Source organism: Anoplopoma fimbria, chromosome 20 (genome assembly GCF_027596085.1).
Source record: "Anoplopoma fimbria isolate UVic2021 breed Golden Eagle Sablefish chromosome 20, Afim_UVic_2022, whole genome shotgun sequence".
Lineage (NCBI taxonomy): Eukaryota > Metazoa > Chordata > Actinopteri > Perciformes > Anoplopomatidae > Anoplopoma > Anoplopoma fimbria.
This window is the reverse complement of record NC_072468.1, coordinates 17,699,815-17,716,773: the sequence shown is the minus strand read 5'-3', so window position 1 is coordinate 17,716,773 and position 16,959 is coordinate 17,699,815. Positions and strand designations below refer to the sequence as shown.

The 16,959-nt window shown below is 38.7% G+C and overlaps 2 protein-coding genes across 4 annotated transcripts; one reads left to right on the top strand and one right to left on the bottom strand.

Annotated features, from left to right (window-relative positions):
- Positions 1–318: 318 nt before the first annotated feature.
- Positions 319–8,252, bottom strand: tnfrsf1a (tumor necrosis factor receptor superfamily, member 1a). Of its 2 annotated transcripts, none has more exons than XM_054621646.1 (10): positions 8,100–8,252; positions 5,743–5,837; positions 5,544–5,652; positions 5,274–5,399; positions 5,011–5,166; positions 4,801–4,879; positions 3,838–3,893; positions 2,791–2,963; positions 2,037–2,157; positions 319–1,877 (listed from the first exon to the last, which is right to left on the bottom strand). In XM_054621646.1, exons 2-10 carry the CDS (start codon positions 5,815–5,817, stop codon positions 1,576–1,578), a joined length of 1,197 nt encoding a protein of 398 aa, XP_054477621.1. In that variant the 5' UTR covers positions 5,818–5,837; positions 8,100–8,252; the 3' UTR covers positions 319–1,575. The 2 variants fall into 2 exon arrangements, with proteins under 2 accessions (XP_054477621.1, XP_054477622.1); XM_054621647.1 differs by having other exon boundaries at positions 5,011–5,163.
- Positions 8,253–10,433: 2,181 nt separating this feature from the next.
- cd27 (CD27 molecule) lies at positions 10,434–16,550 on the top strand. 2 transcript variants are annotated; one of them, XM_054621665.1, is made up of 8 exons: positions 10,434–10,498; positions 11,107–11,153; positions 11,511–11,652; positions 11,732–11,857; positions 14,179–14,328; positions 15,580–15,633; positions 15,739–15,843; positions 16,035–16,550. In XM_054621665.1, exons 3-8 carry the CDS (start codon positions 11,511–11,513, stop codon positions 16,133–16,135), a joined length of 678 nt encoding a protein of 225 aa, XP_054477640.1. In that variant the 5' UTR covers positions 10,434–10,498; positions 11,107–11,153; the 3' UTR covers positions 16,136–16,550. The 2 variants fall into 2 exon arrangements, with proteins under 2 accessions (XP_054477640.1, XP_054477639.1); XM_054621664.1 differs by lacking the exon at positions 10,434–10,498 and having other exon boundaries at positions 10,864–11,153.
- Positions 16,551–16,959: the final 409 nt, after the last annotated feature.

Sequence of the window (16,959 nt, the reverse complement as noted above, 5' to 3'; positions counted from 1 at the left end):
AGTAGCAGTTGTTTTTTTGTTTATGTATTTTTTTTTTTTTGCTCATGACACAGCAGAAAGAGAGGCAGTGATATGAAATCAACCATGAGAAAATGGTGTTTGATAGCACAGTAAATTTGAATATATAGCAGGAAAATATGCTGTTACAAATGTGATTAAGCTTCAGGCTGGAATGTAGACTGGCTGTCTGCCTGAGGGTAAATACACGATTAGATCCTCATAAACATTTTTTCACAATAACTCTTTATCCACACACGCAAACATTCACTCTCAGCCTGTTAATGCCTGCAAATGTATGGCACAAGACAGATACACAGATTAAGATAAAAAGATGCATTTATTTAAGGATATTTTATATACTGGATTGTGGACTCAATAAATTTGTTGTTATATAATACAGTTTTTAATACAAGATAAAAGTGCAGTGGAATGACACGTCATCAGTCTTTCTCAGTGCGCCTGATTCATATCTGAATCTACAGGCCGGGACTGGTATTAGGAAAGATTGGCTGGGGCAGACTGAGACAAGGCGTGACCTGTTTTCACCAACAGTAATGAATAATGCTCGTATGATGGGGCTTAAAATAATGCAAACAGGGTTGTAAAACGCCCGTGAGAAGTGGCAGGGGTCTGGTCTGAACCAGGAACAACAAACTTCCCTGTTATTGTTCCCGTCAAATCTTAACAAGACTTAAACTGTTTCAACAATGTAACAAGGAACTACTGTTAAAACATAACCAGTTAACCTCATGGCACAGACTGAATAGTCAGAATTAGATTTTACACCACCCTCAAGTAAAAAAATAAAAACAGAAAACAAAATGTTTGCAATGTTCATACAGAATTAAATAATAAAAAAGACCTCTTAATCCCCCCTTATTTCCAAAGACATCAAACCTATGAAAAAGTGATTTCTTAAAAGAATAGTTTGAAGTTTTGAGTGATACACTTTTTAGCTTCCCTGTGCAGAGTAGGCCAGATGAGCAGTTGCCAGGCAACCAGTAGAGAGTCCAGGAAGTTACTGTTCCCAGATGAGAAATAGTCCAGTGTTAAAGAATATAACCCCCTGTAAAATAGAAAGTTTTCATTTTTACACTGCATACTAAACAATGGAGATAAAACACACTAGTAACTGAGCTTTGAAGGTGTTGGTAGGGGGATATGGCAACCTTTGGACAAAGTCAGGCTAACCCATTTCTAGTCTTTGTGATAAGCTAAGCTAACCAGCTGCTGGTTGTAGCTTCATATTTACCCTATAGAAATGAGAGTGTTCTCATCTAACAAAGCCAATAAGCTAGTTCCAAAATGTCTAATTATTCCCTTAAAACATGGCTAAAAGTGAAATTTTCTTTGACTCTCCCTCCGTGAATCATTTGATCGGCCGCTTTCAGTAGCTTGATCCCGTCTTCTCAGCGAGTGATTGGAGAGGTAGAGTGCTCGGTGACGCTGGTTTCTGTGAAATAAAACTGCTGGTGGTTGCACTGAATCAGTCTGTGTGCTTTGAGACTGCTTGTGAGTAAGTCTCTAGAACAATACTTGGTTTCATAAGCTTCTGGCTTGGCACGCGTTGCAGTATTACTGAATGCCGTACATTGTCTCCAGCTCCTCGGCTGCCTGTCCCAGGTGTATATTTCTCAGTGTGTCCAACAGCTCGTGCAACAAGGGCCAGTGCAGCATTCTACCCCGACCTCCTCCACCGGCGGCACGTGACCCTCTCTCCGCCCAAACCCTCAGCATCTGGTAGTGAGCCTCGCGGCAGGATCGGTGATCCATCTCTGCCTGTTCGATCTCTGTATCATTCACACCGAGAGAACGCACCAGCCGCTTCACTTGCGTCACAGGAACCAGATCCAACACCATGTAGATCAGGTCAGGGACTGTGGAAGGGGAGGGAGGAGAGTGGAGGGGAGGCGGGTGTGGAGGGGAAGAGATAAGAGTTAGTACAATAGTTGTCTGTATGTTTAAGTAGAAGCACACTGGACTATCGGTCAGGACCATGTGCTGCTGCTGCTATGAGCGGTATAAAATACACTCACTCTTGATTTCCAGGGGGACACAGTCGGGCAGATTGGACGGCTCCTGTTCACTCACAGGACTTTGGGGAACAGCTGTCACACTCATGTTTTCTGAAGGTTCCTCACTTTGGACCAGGACTTCCTATAAGACAAGGGCAGATTAAATATTACTGACTGTAGACAATCATCCAGCAGAGAGAAGTAACCACCAGTGCTATTAACTCGACATTTGGTATTAATCTCGAGAAATGTCAATAAACCACTTATTTGAGGTCTCCAATCTCGCCTTCGGCCACATGTTTACTCAACCTTGTCTCTCTTGACTCTGGATTTTATATCAAGTCCCGTCAATCACAGCTGCAGGGATTTTGCTAAGCTGCCTGTCTATTGTCTGATTTGTTGGTTATCATCATTCCTGTGATTGCTCATAGACAGAAAACAACAATAACCACACAAATTCACCTCTGCAATGCCTTTTGATTATTTTATCAAAACATTTCTCATGGCACACTTATACATACACACATATATACAGCTTATGGCAATAAAATTTTCTGTTGGTGTTTTTACGGGAATGTAGATCTTTCAAATCAATTTAATGTGTGCCTATGGTTTACATTTTCCACATTTTATTTTAAGTGCATGTAGCGTGGGACTCGCACTTGTCTGGTCTTTGTCTTGATTCCGTCTAGTTACACTCTGGTCTTGATTATGACTTGGTCTCAGTTTAGTTTAGGTCTTGACTACAACACTGTTAAGCAAAGGTTTGTTGTACCTTGCATGAGTCCGGGGAGACATCCGATGTTGGGCAGGATCGTTTCAGCAACTTCTTCTTCGTAGACCGTTTTGTGACCTTGTGGGTGATGACAACCACCAGCGTCAGCAATACCAAAGTGAAAACTCCAACTCCCGCAATTATGTTGATGAGATTTTCATCAGATTTAGGAGCTTCATAAGGATCCGAATGGGCACATAGGGAAGAAGACATGAAGATGGATACACGTTAAAAAAAGCAATCATGTTTTTAGACTTAACTACATTAAGTCTAAAAAAACGTACATTTATAAATATAAGTTTTAGAAAATGGAGGTATGGACTGACTAGTTGAAAATGATTTGAGTTCAATTACGTTTTTACTAAAACTTACACTTGCATATAATGATACAATGAGCTTCCTAGCTACTATAGCTAGCTATAGTGTTCACTGCAGGTCTGAAGGTGCCGACAGAAACGTCACAAAGAGGTATTCCAAACCACTTACTCAACAATCACACTTTTAGTTTGTAAGTGGTTCCCGACAGCCCACAATCTGAAATGTCTTTATCTAACTGAAATGACTGCGTCGAGCAAAGGCAAAGCTTTGGTTTGGCTAGTTGTGTATGTGTGTACTTGCTCTATAACTCATTTTCTCTTCCATATGCACACGCATGTGAGCACATATTTGCACACATGAATAGCTTGACTCTTTAAAATATTTTCTTCATTCAAAAGGTATTTGCTTATACACCTTTGCTTAAACAGGCGTGTATTATGAATTTTCCTCAGATATTTAGATATTTTACATTCTAACTTAATTATTAACTAAAATGAATAATTGGAAATTTTGATGTGATAGATTTTCACAATAAATGATAAAACCATCTGGTATGTCCATAAAACAGTGAGCCTGTGTTCAAGACAGACTGCTGTTCAACACCAGGTTACCAAAACCATTCAACATCATAGAAAACACACAATAAAAACAGATTTTCTATAATTCATAGTGTTAACGCTTTCATATAAAAGCTGGTCAGATGATCATATCCCTGTCACAAGTGCTCACCTTTTGTATTTAGGGGTGGGGTGGTGGAGCAGTGATGCTTACACTCAGCAGAACAACTGTGAAGTAAAGAGAGGATGTTTCACAACACGAAGGAGGAAGTAGCACTTCTTAAGAGGAAGTGATTAACACGAAAACAGACATGCCTTCTTTAAAACCATCAAGTGAGTTCAAACTATTTAATTTTGACACTATAAATATGGTTTCACAGTTGATACACCACAGGAAACTGGTACCAATTGAAATAAAGATAATTACTACTCAAGGCAACGTTAAGAGCGTAGCTAAGGATTATGGTTCTTATGGGCTCCCCTACCATTTCCTCTTTAACTGAGAGAAATAACTTTGTCTGTCCACTTACTTTACAATTTTCTCAACAATTAATAACCGGACACATTCCTCACTGAAATAAAGACTTTTTGGGCACTACCCTGATGAGAGTTGATAGGCTGCCCCTTTTATATTACACTATTAATTACCTTTTCAAAAGCTTATGTAAGCTGTTTTGTTTATGTTTAACTAGGGAAACCTTGGCTAAATGTAACTAAATGTTCACTACAATGTGTGTACATTTGTAATAGTGTAGATTTTATCCACAGTTTCAAATGTACAACTGTGGGACAAAAATGTTTAAAATATTTTTTAAATCTACCGTAGGACCTCAAAGGGATATCTTAGGGGGTACTTTCTCAGTGAACCAGGCATACATTGGATGAAACAGAAGCGCGTGAGGCATTATATTTAACCAATGGGCACTTGTTTAATAAATGTTAAAACATCAGTAAGCAGTTAAAGTGTCTCGTTACTTCTCTCTTTTGTTGCCAACTAATGGAAAGATTTAACAAAGTCGGAAGTGAGCCGCAAGTTTCAATTCAACAAACCAACTTCCCCATTAACAAAAACCATCCCAAACAGCAGGATGGGAACAATGCATGTTCAAAAGCGTATATACATTAGTGTACTCACTTCTTGCAGGGTGCACATTTGCCCTTGGCTCTGTAGTAGTTCTCTTTGCATTCACACACAGTGTTTTTCTCTGACGTACCTTTGCACAAGAATAATTCCATTTAAACTTAACTGAGGAAATACTTGATGAGTCACAGAATGAATAAAGGAAAGGATTTTGCATGGACATAACTAAGTGTTAGTATAACATTACCAGGTGTTAATACTCACATGTCTGTAATGTCTTTTCATCCTTTCCACATTGTTTGCATCTGCGACACTCGTATGTCTCCGAATCGATTTTAGATTTGTAATAACCGTCCACACAGCGACAAACTGTGTTTTGCTTACTTTCACATGACGATACCTCCACTTCATGCTTTTCTGCTGTGGAAAAAATTGCAAAAAGTGAACAAAGCAAACAATAACATAACACAACACTGACCAATCAAAGAAGAGAAAGTGATTCTGAAATAATGGTAATGTTGCTTTACGTTTGCAGCGTCTGCAACTGTGACACTTGTCATAGTAGTTAATCTGGTCTACGTATTGTCCAGCAGGACATGGTAGGCAGTTACTTCTCTGACCAGTAGCATTACACATGTCCAGAAGCTTAAAACCTGGAAGATATGAACATCACATGTAAACACAGTTATTTTGCAGAACGGATTCAATAGAAGAAGAAGAAGTCTGCCTGCTCGATATTTAAAAAAATCAGCATGCAACTGTGGATCTTGTGCAGTGTGCTGGAGGCCACAGCGTACCTTGAGGGCATTTGTTGCAACAAATTCCCTTTCCATTAGGATAGTCCCCAGGTGGACACGTCTGCTCCTTTGAAGGCTCTGGCGATGTCAGAGTGGGGATGAACATGCACTGCAACACAGAACATACAATAAATGTTCATAGAAAAACTTTTTATCAGTTTTCCATCTATTCAGTGAGTCACTTCATGTTTTTTCTCACCATAAGGAGCAGTATTGTGCCAACAGGGGCTTTTTTGATCCATCTTCCTCTGTGTCCAGCTCCCTCCATTATCATACAGGTTTATCTCAATCCATCTGAGGGCACATGCAAGGAAAACAATCACTAAAACAACTCTAACAGCCAAAGTAATAGTGATATAGCTCACAGGTATTGTGTGTTCTATTACTGAGTTGATCATTTGCTGAATGATGGACAGACAACATGCTCTGGGCTCGCACCCAACTTATTAAACCAAACAATTGATTGCCTTAAATTCCCTTAAATGTACAACCATATCAAGATTAATTCCTCTTTAATTATGTCATAGTTAAAAAAAGAAAAAGGTTATCTAGGGCTATTGTCGACTGGAGATATTGTTAGTCGATTAACAGGCACGCGATTTTGTTGACTAATTGATAAGTTGATTTAATCAACAGATCGGTTAAACTGAGTTTCTCCACAAAGAATCACAAAAAAACAACACTTTCAATCTGTTGTTTACTAGAGATGTGCTCATAATTGTCTTGAAAATAAGATACTGAGTATGAAAAAAAGCATAAAAAACAAAACAAAATCAGTGTCAACTAAGACCAAAACAACTGATTAGTTGACTAACCGATTAAGAGGTGGCAGCCCTAGGGATAGCATCATGATTTTTTAAATGCCACCTAAAAATGATGTGAAAACAATAAGGGCTGCAACTAACAATTATTTTCATTGTTGATTAATCTGTCAATCATTTTCTTGATTAGTTGTTTTGTCTATAAAATGATATTATGAGAAATATCAATCAGGGTTTCCCAAAGCCTCCTCTATTGTCTTGTCTTGTCCACAACTAAGATATTCAGTTTACTCTCATAGAGGAGCACAGAAACCAGAGTATATTCCCATTTAAGAAGATGGAATTTGTGAATATTTACTTTTGTTTTTTACTTAAAAATCAAACAAACCGATTAATAGATTATCAAAATAGATAACGAATACTCAAACAGTTGACTACTAATAAACGAATTGTTGCAGCAAACAATCATCTACCTATGATGCACCTTTAATCCAGCATCACTGACAGGTCACAGTTTGTTGTGTACAGTTTATACTGTGCTTTAGTGGTGCATATTCAGATTTACTGTTTTAAATATTATATTTATTACAAACTGCTACTATCCTGTTAATATGGGTCATTCAGGGCCCCTGGGCCAGTTAGTAATCCAGCCTGTGGCTGAAAACATATAGCTTTATGTCTGATTAAAGTTGAACCGAGTCTGACAATGTAGAGCTGAACCTTTTTTTACCTTTATTCACCCACTGACTTAGGTCATATTAAGCGAATAGCCAAGTTTCCTCTATATATTTCCATGAATCAGTCAATAATGTTTTCTGATATGTAAATAAAATCCCTTTGTGTATAATTTACCTGGTAGAAAATATTAAATCTATTCAAACTCAACTAAATAACTCCACATGCATGGTATAAAACCAGCAGTTAGATTTAGATTTACCTGTTGAGGTTTTGAGTCATCATCTCTGAGATCACAATAAAATGGAGGGCAAAGACATTTCATTTGAGGTGTTTGATGTGTTGATTATGAGTCAGGATCATCGACACAGTAACTACTCTACACTAAATAAAAAGTTAATATGAAAACAGTATAACTTTAAGAGGTGGTTTTCTCAACACATAAGCAGTTAAAACAAAACTATCTGCAAGGTCCACTAGGGGGTAAGCAAGACACTCTGCTTATTCATTTAACATTGGGATCAAAAGTAAAAGCCACTGTATTTTATTTTTGTTTTAATGCAAAACATCATATCATATAACACATTTGAAAACTAAGGTAAGTTCTTTTTTCTTTTTTTTTTTTTACATTGTATTGAAAGTAAGCCGGGTCATCTTTAAAATGTTAAATGGATGGATTCTCCTCCTAGATATAACCCTTTGTAAGTGATTGATGGGGATTTTTTTTTCATTGAATATATAGTCCTACAATAGGTCGTGGGGAATAAAGAATGAATTTGGCCAACAGCCAATTAAATAACGACTGTTGCATACTTTGTGTCACTTGTTTTTCAGCTTCGCTCCTCACTTCCCCGTCGCAGGGAAAAGCAAAGATTTCACTCGAATTTATCACTTTAAAAAAAAGACGAAAACTTAACCCAACGATTTACGTGTTTACAGATAACGTCGACGTACCTAATAGCTAAATCTACACTCTAGAGTTTACTGTTTTCTTGCTTGTCTCGTTGGTTTCGGTTTAAGCTTCAGACCACACAACGCCCACCACAACCCTAAGTCTGATTCTAATCCGATCTCCCATTCAGCTGACACTGCCATGCAGATACATTCTACCGTCACTTACCTGAACCACCACTGTCACACCGAGGGGTATCTTAAACTTCAGGTCCACACATCGACACCAATGTTAACTTCATTTAAAATTCTATGTTTATTTTGTTGTTATCGAAGGGAAGCGCGGCCGCTGCCCCTTTCGACTGAGCACGAGCGACTGGAGGCGGACTCAGACGGGAAATAGCTTCGTCACGAGACCATTTCAAGGAATTGTTAGTTTGGTGAGACATCTATGGGCAAAACACACACTGAGCCCCGTTGGCTGTAATGAGCGGTGCTCACACACAAGCCTATATACATCTACAGGTGACTCACTGTCAGATTGTCGCCCACACATCCGTGACATTTACATTAATTATCCTCATGAATGCTTAACTGCCTTTAATTGGTTAATAGGATGTTAAATGAGAAGAATAAATACATTGATCTTAATCCATTCATTTTGCATGTTGACCTTAAATAAACCCTTAACTGTTTTTTTAACATCATCTTAATATGGAAGATTCAGATAAATACTTTTTTACTTCAGATATATAAAAATGTCTGTGGTTTCACCCACATATTCTCAGGTGTATCTATCCATCTGTGTGACAGTCTATACCTGAAGTTCAGGGACGAGGTCTACACGATGTTGTTTGGTCAAGAGAAGGCAGAGAGGAGGCAAGGGAGGAAAGAAAGCACATGTGGAAGTAAGGAACATGAGTAGACTTATACTACTGGCACCTGTTTCTTGGGAAAATAGTACAAGTTAGGATCTTGCCACATAGGCCATATTGTTATTGTAGTTTTCTCTTTAAGGGAGAACCAGCCTCTCCTACTGCCTGAGCTGGAAGAGGAGAAGGAGCCATGTCCTTTTCTCTGGAAAGAAGAAACAGAAATCTGGAGGAACAGAAGAACCGGGGGAAAACGAGGGGAGGAAGAACAGACTTCTGAGCAGATGTTATGTGGCAGTCTAATGCACTGGGCTTTGCCTCTTTGGACAATCAAGGCTGCACGGAGAGACACTGCAGCATCGTTTGACAGAAGACAAGGAGAGATCTGAGGGGTCCACATCCAGCACTGAGTAAGGTAAATATAAGATAGATAGATAGATAGATAGATAGATAGATAGATAGATAGATAGATAGATAGATAGATAGATAGATTGATTGATTGATTGATTGATTGATTGATTGATTGATTGATTGATTGATTGATTGATTGATTGATTGATTGATAGAGAGGAGGATAAGAGAATAGAATAAAGGTTCATACTTAAAGTTCCCCATTCATTGTTGGGCCATTCCTGTATAGAGTAAATGTAGACAATGAGTAAGTATTCGTTTCACTGTAATTACGGGCATCATGATTGGAGTACACTGGTACTTTAGTCAGCGGGCCAGTGTTGAGTGTTGACTCACGTGACTTTGCTGGTACAGTAGTCTACATGAAAGAGCTCAGTCAGCAGAGCAAGACAAGTGCTTCCTTAGAAAAACCACATCCTTCCTTTTCAGTGAGCGGACAAAAAAGGTTTCTTCATCTCCCTACTCTTTCTCTTCTCTGTCTCTCTCTCTGGTTGTCTCGTGCACATAAACTGTCAAATACGTACTGCCGCATTTGGTATACGGACACTTCTAGTAAGTCTTTTCTTACATGCACATGCAAACACTCACACTGATGAGTTTCATACAGCCTGTGAGGACAGATCTGAGTCTGAATGTGGATTTTGTGTGTCGAGCCAAGTAAAAAAAATATAATTTGTTTATTATCTGTTTACTGTATTAATCCTTTCGGTCAAGTAGCCTAATACTGAAACCTCCAGATACGCATGACCAGTTTGCTTTAAGTCACTTCAGAGTGTTTTAATGCTCAGTCATCTCTCTTCCAGTCATCCCTGTACTTTGAGTGTTTTAGAGGCAGCCCCTTCATGATGATGCCTTCTCAACTTTGTTTCCCCATTTCACAGTTGACGGGAGGTCACGTGTTGTGAGAAGAGCGTAAAGTGACAGCTGAATGTTTGACATGCTGAGATGAAGAAAGGCTGCCACTTAGTGTCAAATTCAGTTTGAGATGAGGATGTTTCTGAAGTGGAGACTGTGAAAACGAGACACTGGTGGTGAATAAAAATAAGTGTTTGGGAAAGATCTTCACACAATTGCAGATAAGCTGGTCAACACCAATCAACTAATAACACAAAAAGTCCTCCCACTTACAATGTTATTATACGGGAATAGAAGACTTCCCCAAGCACTCATTACTCTGTTTACTGACCACAGCATTTTATCCCCATCTGAACAGCTGACACAAAATCATCTTAGCTACCACACCCAGAGAGTATTACACACATGCAATGCAGTTAGGAGTATTTCAAACAGCATGTTGTTACATGCCACTACATCTGAAGGCAGACGCATCAGATCATTCACAAAGGTATATCTTGATATCTGAGTTTTCGCATGCATGATAAAAATGACTAATGTCACTTTTGGTACGTGGTATGTTGATAGAGATCTCTTTTTTATTGCTCACTCCTGTGTCTCGTTGAAGGTTGAAGAGCAGCTCCTCAGAATAATGTGGTTTCTTGGTATATTGCTTATCTCCTCAACAGCTTTCTATAAGAGCAACAGGTTGGCTTGGAGTCAAATGAGTGGTGTTTTATATCCTGAAATAACCTTATCATGTAAGTCTAAGAAAAGTGAAAGAGACGGGTGTAAGACATACAGAGAGAGCTAGAGAGCGAGAGCGAGCGAGAGAGAAAGAGAGAGAGAGAGAGAGAGAGAGAGAGATGGTGTGAAGCCAAAAGATAGATTTTTGATGAAACGAGAGAGATGGTGCCTGTGGAAAGAAAGAGGCTGGAGGAGTGCATGTTTTTGTGCACTGAGCCGGGGGGTCGCAGCAAAAGACAAGAGACAGGATGAGAGAGGAGAGAGCGTGGTAGACAGATTTCAACGGCACCGTCAAGATGTTAGGTTTTCATAATGAGTCATCACTGACACTTTACGAATTATCCCCTGACACACTTCTGGTCCCCTGTTCAGTCTCCCACTCAGAGGGTCCCAGGTCACATCTCGCCTCCTCGTCCACGGTAAGTGAAGGCTGTAAGCGAGACGTTTTCAACCATAGCTGTCAAACCTTTGATGAAAGCTTCCTGTAATCTCCTTTGCAGTAGGATGTAAAGTTAGAAAGCTGTTTGTATCAGTACAAGGCTTATGTTTCTCTACCAGTGCTATGTTATCTGAAAAGTGTAAAAACAGTATATTGTTTAGCTTCACTGCTAAATTGTGTGTTTATTATGACGTGTGAATACTATAAAGTGTTATAGATCTAAAGGTGCATGTTGTTTCACTCAGTACCTGTTTTGTGAACATATCGGATCATTGTTGTCCTCCACCTCTTCACTCTGCTCATCCTCCTCTTCTTCCTCTTGTTTTCTTCTTCCCAGATGCAGCCACTCTGTTGTTTTGTCTTCACTTTCCTGTGCAGTATCTCTTTCGTCTCTCCTGGGCTTTCCATACACTGCAATAACACACAATATCTCTGGCCTGTGGATCAACCCAAGTTATGCTGTAACAAGTGCCCACCAGGTATTGTCGATTACTTCTTTTTGTCTTGATATATTTCATAGTTTTAATGCAAACAGGTAATATTATTGTATTTTTCAAGGTAAAAATATGATTCGGCGGCCACCCACCTCTTGTGGAATTGAGTGTGAACCCTGCAGCGGTGACCAGTACAGTGATGCCTACAACGAGGAGTTGAGCTGCGAATTTTGCGAAAACTGCGATAAACGTGAGTAACTTCACAGCTTTTCTCTTAGTGGTGGGGTGTTGAGTATATGTGAGACCTGAATTGTGTGAAAAATCCTACTTAGAGACATACAACTGAAACAGCTTTTGTGACAGCAATGATATCACTATTGTTGATCTGATATAATATATATTATTCAAAGCCACAGCTCACAGAGATTCAATGATGCTTTGAATAGGTGAATTCTTGCTCATACAGGAGATTTGAACCTCTTTAACTTTGACAATCAGCCCCCTGCTAATTCATGACAAACAGAAAATATAAATGAAATATCATTAACAGATGGGTTGATGAAGAATTCTATAAACAGAAACACAGAGCACTAGATGAATGTGTATTGGTTTTGATTTGAAGTGATGAAATATAGTAGTATCTGTGAAACATGTGGTTCCCAGTTGTGTGTCTATATATTTTGAGCATGACATGATGTGAGTTGTGAGATGTGACCAGTCCAGTTTCTGCATCAGCCCTTAGAACTGTCTGTAATAAGTTGTTACTCAACTTTGTCTATTGATCATGATTTCAGAGAAGTTTGCACATAGAGGCCAAGGGCCACATATGCGAGGGGATTTCCCGTTATGTGTGTCATGGTGGGATACAGTCAGAGAGAGATTGAAAGGAGGGGGGGATTTAGGGGGGTCTGTGAAACCCTCTGTGAACCAGCTCAGGATTAGGGTGGGATTCTGCAGCAGCAACAACACTATCAGCAGCACAGCCCACTTATTGTGGTAGAGACAGGAGGAGGTTCAACAATTAGACCATATTCATGTCGGTGGAAAAAAGAGAAAAACACAGAAAAGTGGCAAACATCGGAAAGAGCAGACACAAATGTCATATCCTATATCAGTACTCAGGTCTCTGCCCTGCTACAGGTGAGCAAATACCGCCTGTTGTGCTTCATTTTAAATGTCACCGTGGAAAACACAGAGGGGAGAAAACACAGAAGTGACAGAAAGTACATGTGATTCTTTTGACATTCATGTGTGCACCGAGATGCTCTCTTTACATATCATAATCAAAGGTTTAGCATATGTCGATCCAATGTTACAGTGCAGCTGTAAACAAACCTATTACAGTCTGACATTACACTGGTAAGTGGGCGTTTAAAATGTCAAAAACATCTAATCCTACACATGAAGGGGCTTTATGCCAATTAACGGCTATGGAAATTAATTCAGGTGGAAATGATTCAACCCACACAAAAACCTCATACCCTGCTCTTGCAATACAACAATATTAATACTTTTTAGGTTATACTTTGATCTCCGTCAGGGTTTCGAAGTGCAACAGTTTCAAAGGAGGCACCATTCCACATACTTTAAACCTTTATACTAATATTTTTCTATGCAGTATAACATTTTCAGTTCTCAAATCCTCTTAAATTAGTAACTCTTTACCAACTGTTTTGAACATGCATCCATCCATTACATTTACGCTGGGTTCTGTCTTCATTTTACATTCTGTCCTATGATAATACAGTGTAGGATACTTTAAATTAACATTTTTTTCATTACACTTCAATGGACCTTCATGTGACAGCAGAGTGAAGTAGTCAGTGTAGCAACAATTCACCCTGTCAACCCTGCCAAAGAGCACTGGAGCATGCCCACAACAAAACCTCCAGATTTAAGGCTTTGTGGCAAATGTGACCTCCCAGTGAGGAGGACACCTTCAGAATTTTTTTATTATCTGTAATAACTGACATTTTGGTGCCAGCATTGGGAGACAGAATATAGCCAAGGCAAGAGTGCACTGAAGATAAAGCGTGCAAAATGTGTGAAGACGTGTCATTTGCTGAGGTTATAATTAGCTAAAGACACTCAACATGTGCGCTTACATTTGTGCACCAAATGTAACCACTAAGATCTGAAGTTCTCTCTGAACCATGACCCTAAATGACACAAAGTTATAACCACTTATTAGTGTCATTGTTGCAGTTTGATATACGTTGGCTCCATGGGACTGATAGAAGTGTTTTTGTCTCTGTTCATTTGTGAATTGGTGTTGAAGTATGCACTTGAAAGCATTATTCTGATAGAAAGTTAAATAGGTCTTCAAACTGAAATTCTGCTTTCACTGAGAAATAACAGTTGTGACAGCCTTTAAATAACAGGTATTAAAAGTGATAATACAACCGCCTTATGACACAAAACCAGAATCTTTGCCTGCCTTGCCCAGTTTGTGAGTCATTTCTCATTTTCTGATATATGTCGTGTTTTACAGGCAACCTTTGCGCATGTATGTCACACCCGCTAACTTTTATCTTTTAATGACTGGTGTTTTTTTGTATTTTTATTTTACAGCAAACATGGAGTATGGGTCACACTGTAACGCCACTCATAACGCCGTGTGCAGATGTAAAACTGACTACAGATGCAAAGACCGATCCTGCCAACAGTGTGTGCTGATACCATCCACCACCACCAAACCAACACTCCCTCCATCCACTACAGGTACAGAGTCAGCTGCAGCATTACAATAAGGGATGGAATTTTCACAATCTGTTCAAATGTACAATTTGGCAGACTTTTCTATCAATCTGCTTATTTAACGAAAATAAAATACAGACGTTTAAAAACTTTTACTAAAGTCACAGTTTTAATTTAATACTGTGACGAATAACATTTCAACATATGATACAGAAAACCCTGTGAAACAACTTAATACCAGGACCAAATGTTACCATGAAAATATTACCAGACACAATCTCTCTGGTTTACTGTAGGGTCATGTGGTGCACCCATAACCACATTATCTGTGATGTCAGAGTGTACTGGTTCAGACAGCCATTAAGCACTAGAATTTTTCATCTGACACAAATTGTATTCTGCATATCAATGCTGCTTTTGCTTGAGGGATGGTAAAGAGGAGTTGATTGAAATGAAAAAAACATAGACTTTGTTTTTAGGTAAAGCAAAGGTCTGATTAAGGCCCAGCACTAAATGCTTGCAGACGAAGTTGTTGAACATAGCTAAGAATTAGCAGCTAAAGAGCCAGATATTTCTCTCAACGTTGGTGGAAAACAAAACAGAGCTAAAAGGAGAATGAGAAACCTACAGTAACTCCAAATTAATGCTTATGTTGTCTACTGGATTTGTAAACAGGCAAAATGATTGTAGATACAGCAGTCAGAGAAACTGTGCAGATTTCAACAGTGTAATTAATGTCCTCATTATAATTGTTTCATCATTTGGCACTCCAGCACCCCATAAAAAGGGTGGTCTTGTTCTTTTAAGGCACTCAGATTTTCTATCTACACCCTTGTTTATCACCGCCTCAAATAAGTTCACTAGAACTGTAACCATGCCAATATGTTGTACTGTAACACTACAGAGAGTACTGTTACCATAGCAGCACACTGTACAGCATTCCAGAATGGTTGCTAAGATCAACTGAAAGAGTTCCGCACTAATGTACTGATTAAAAGTAACCAAAACAATGATAACAATGTTGATAAATTATTTTCCATGGTCTGACCTCAGTTTACTACTTGTGTACTCTTCGGTATCCATGGTTAAAGGTCACACACACAAGGTGCCATGAGTTAATTATAAATCGTGTTGTGTGGTATAAATCCAGACTTCCTGTTAAAAATGAGGGACCTCAGATTGAGCTCACTGGCTAATCTAATCACTGAATATTTCCATTGAACTATTAAATGTGGCTGCACTGAGCTGATAATTTTTTTTTTTATTCCCCTCCAGTCCTGAAACCGGGAGCCCTCACCACTCTTTGGCCATCAACTCAACCAATCAGAGGTAAGGTAGAGTTCTGTGTGTACCAGTTAAAAGGAAATAATTGACCTTCCCCAGTGTGGGTTTATCTCAATCTTTCAAAAATGTCTCACTTTCACATTCTTACAGATACAGTGTGGTTCCTGGTGATAATTGCCATCCTGTGTGTAGGAATCGCATTCGCTGTTGTAACAAAAATCAAGCCCTTTATGCGCTGGATCAAATCCAAACAGGGTTAGTAGTTTATCATTATAAAGCAGATAACCTGAAGCAGAGTATAAACACAGAAAGCACACTGACAAGTGTACTTTATCATTTTATGATGTGCACAAATTTGCATTATTTCATTCAAATCTAAAGTGATTATTATCTCATATTTCAATCTAATCACTTAAAAAACTTTCCCAAACTATTTTGTTCCTCAGGCTACATTTTCTATAAAGGCCCTTCACCAGTAACAACAAGCTCTGAAGAAGAAGAAGTATCAACGCCTGTCCAGGAAGTACTTGGGAAATTTGATGTATGAGTTAAAGAGCCTGAATTTGGATGAGCTATGAGCAAGGATTTGACAGGCAAACATTTCGTGCAAAACATCTCTGTTGTGACAAATGGGGCAAACATTACTTGGCCCATGCTGATGAATGGAACCGCAGCAAATGTTTGTTTCAGGACTGATGAAACGTGATTGTTTGACATCTGTGACATTAAGATGATACTAGTGTATAAAATCACAGATTAAGAATCTGAAAGACAATCAAAATGTCAAATGTGACACTGTAATGGTCATGCATGAATTAGAAATTGTGCAGTATGTTTCTAAATGCAAGTATGTACTATTGTACACAGAAGTTGAAGATATTTCAGATCTTAACATTTATAGGTGTATATATAAATAGACTTTTCAGATTTTACATATCAAATATGAATGTTTTTAACATGAATTTCTACTTACATTTCTTTATTCTGAATAAAATTGTGTTGTAATCAAAATGACTCACATTTATGGCAAAACACTAGTCTAATACTTGAATGTGGGCTGACAGAGCTCATTTAAGAGTATTTACATGATATTTTAATTATAACTTACAAAGCAGATCAACATCCAGCTGTTCTTCCCAGAGTTAAATTTTCTGTTGTGAATTGACCACAAGTTTTCTTGGAACCTGCAGATAAAAATGTCTCTGCAGATTCCTTGCCTGTAACCCGACTAAGCAAGCTGAAGATGTGCTTCCCTGGATTGTGGACATGGACTGGACCTACAGAGATCAGTACAATCAAAGAGTGAACTTAAAGGAATGTTTTAAACGACCCGTAGAGGAGCACATAGTTTACAGAGTAGGACAACTCAGT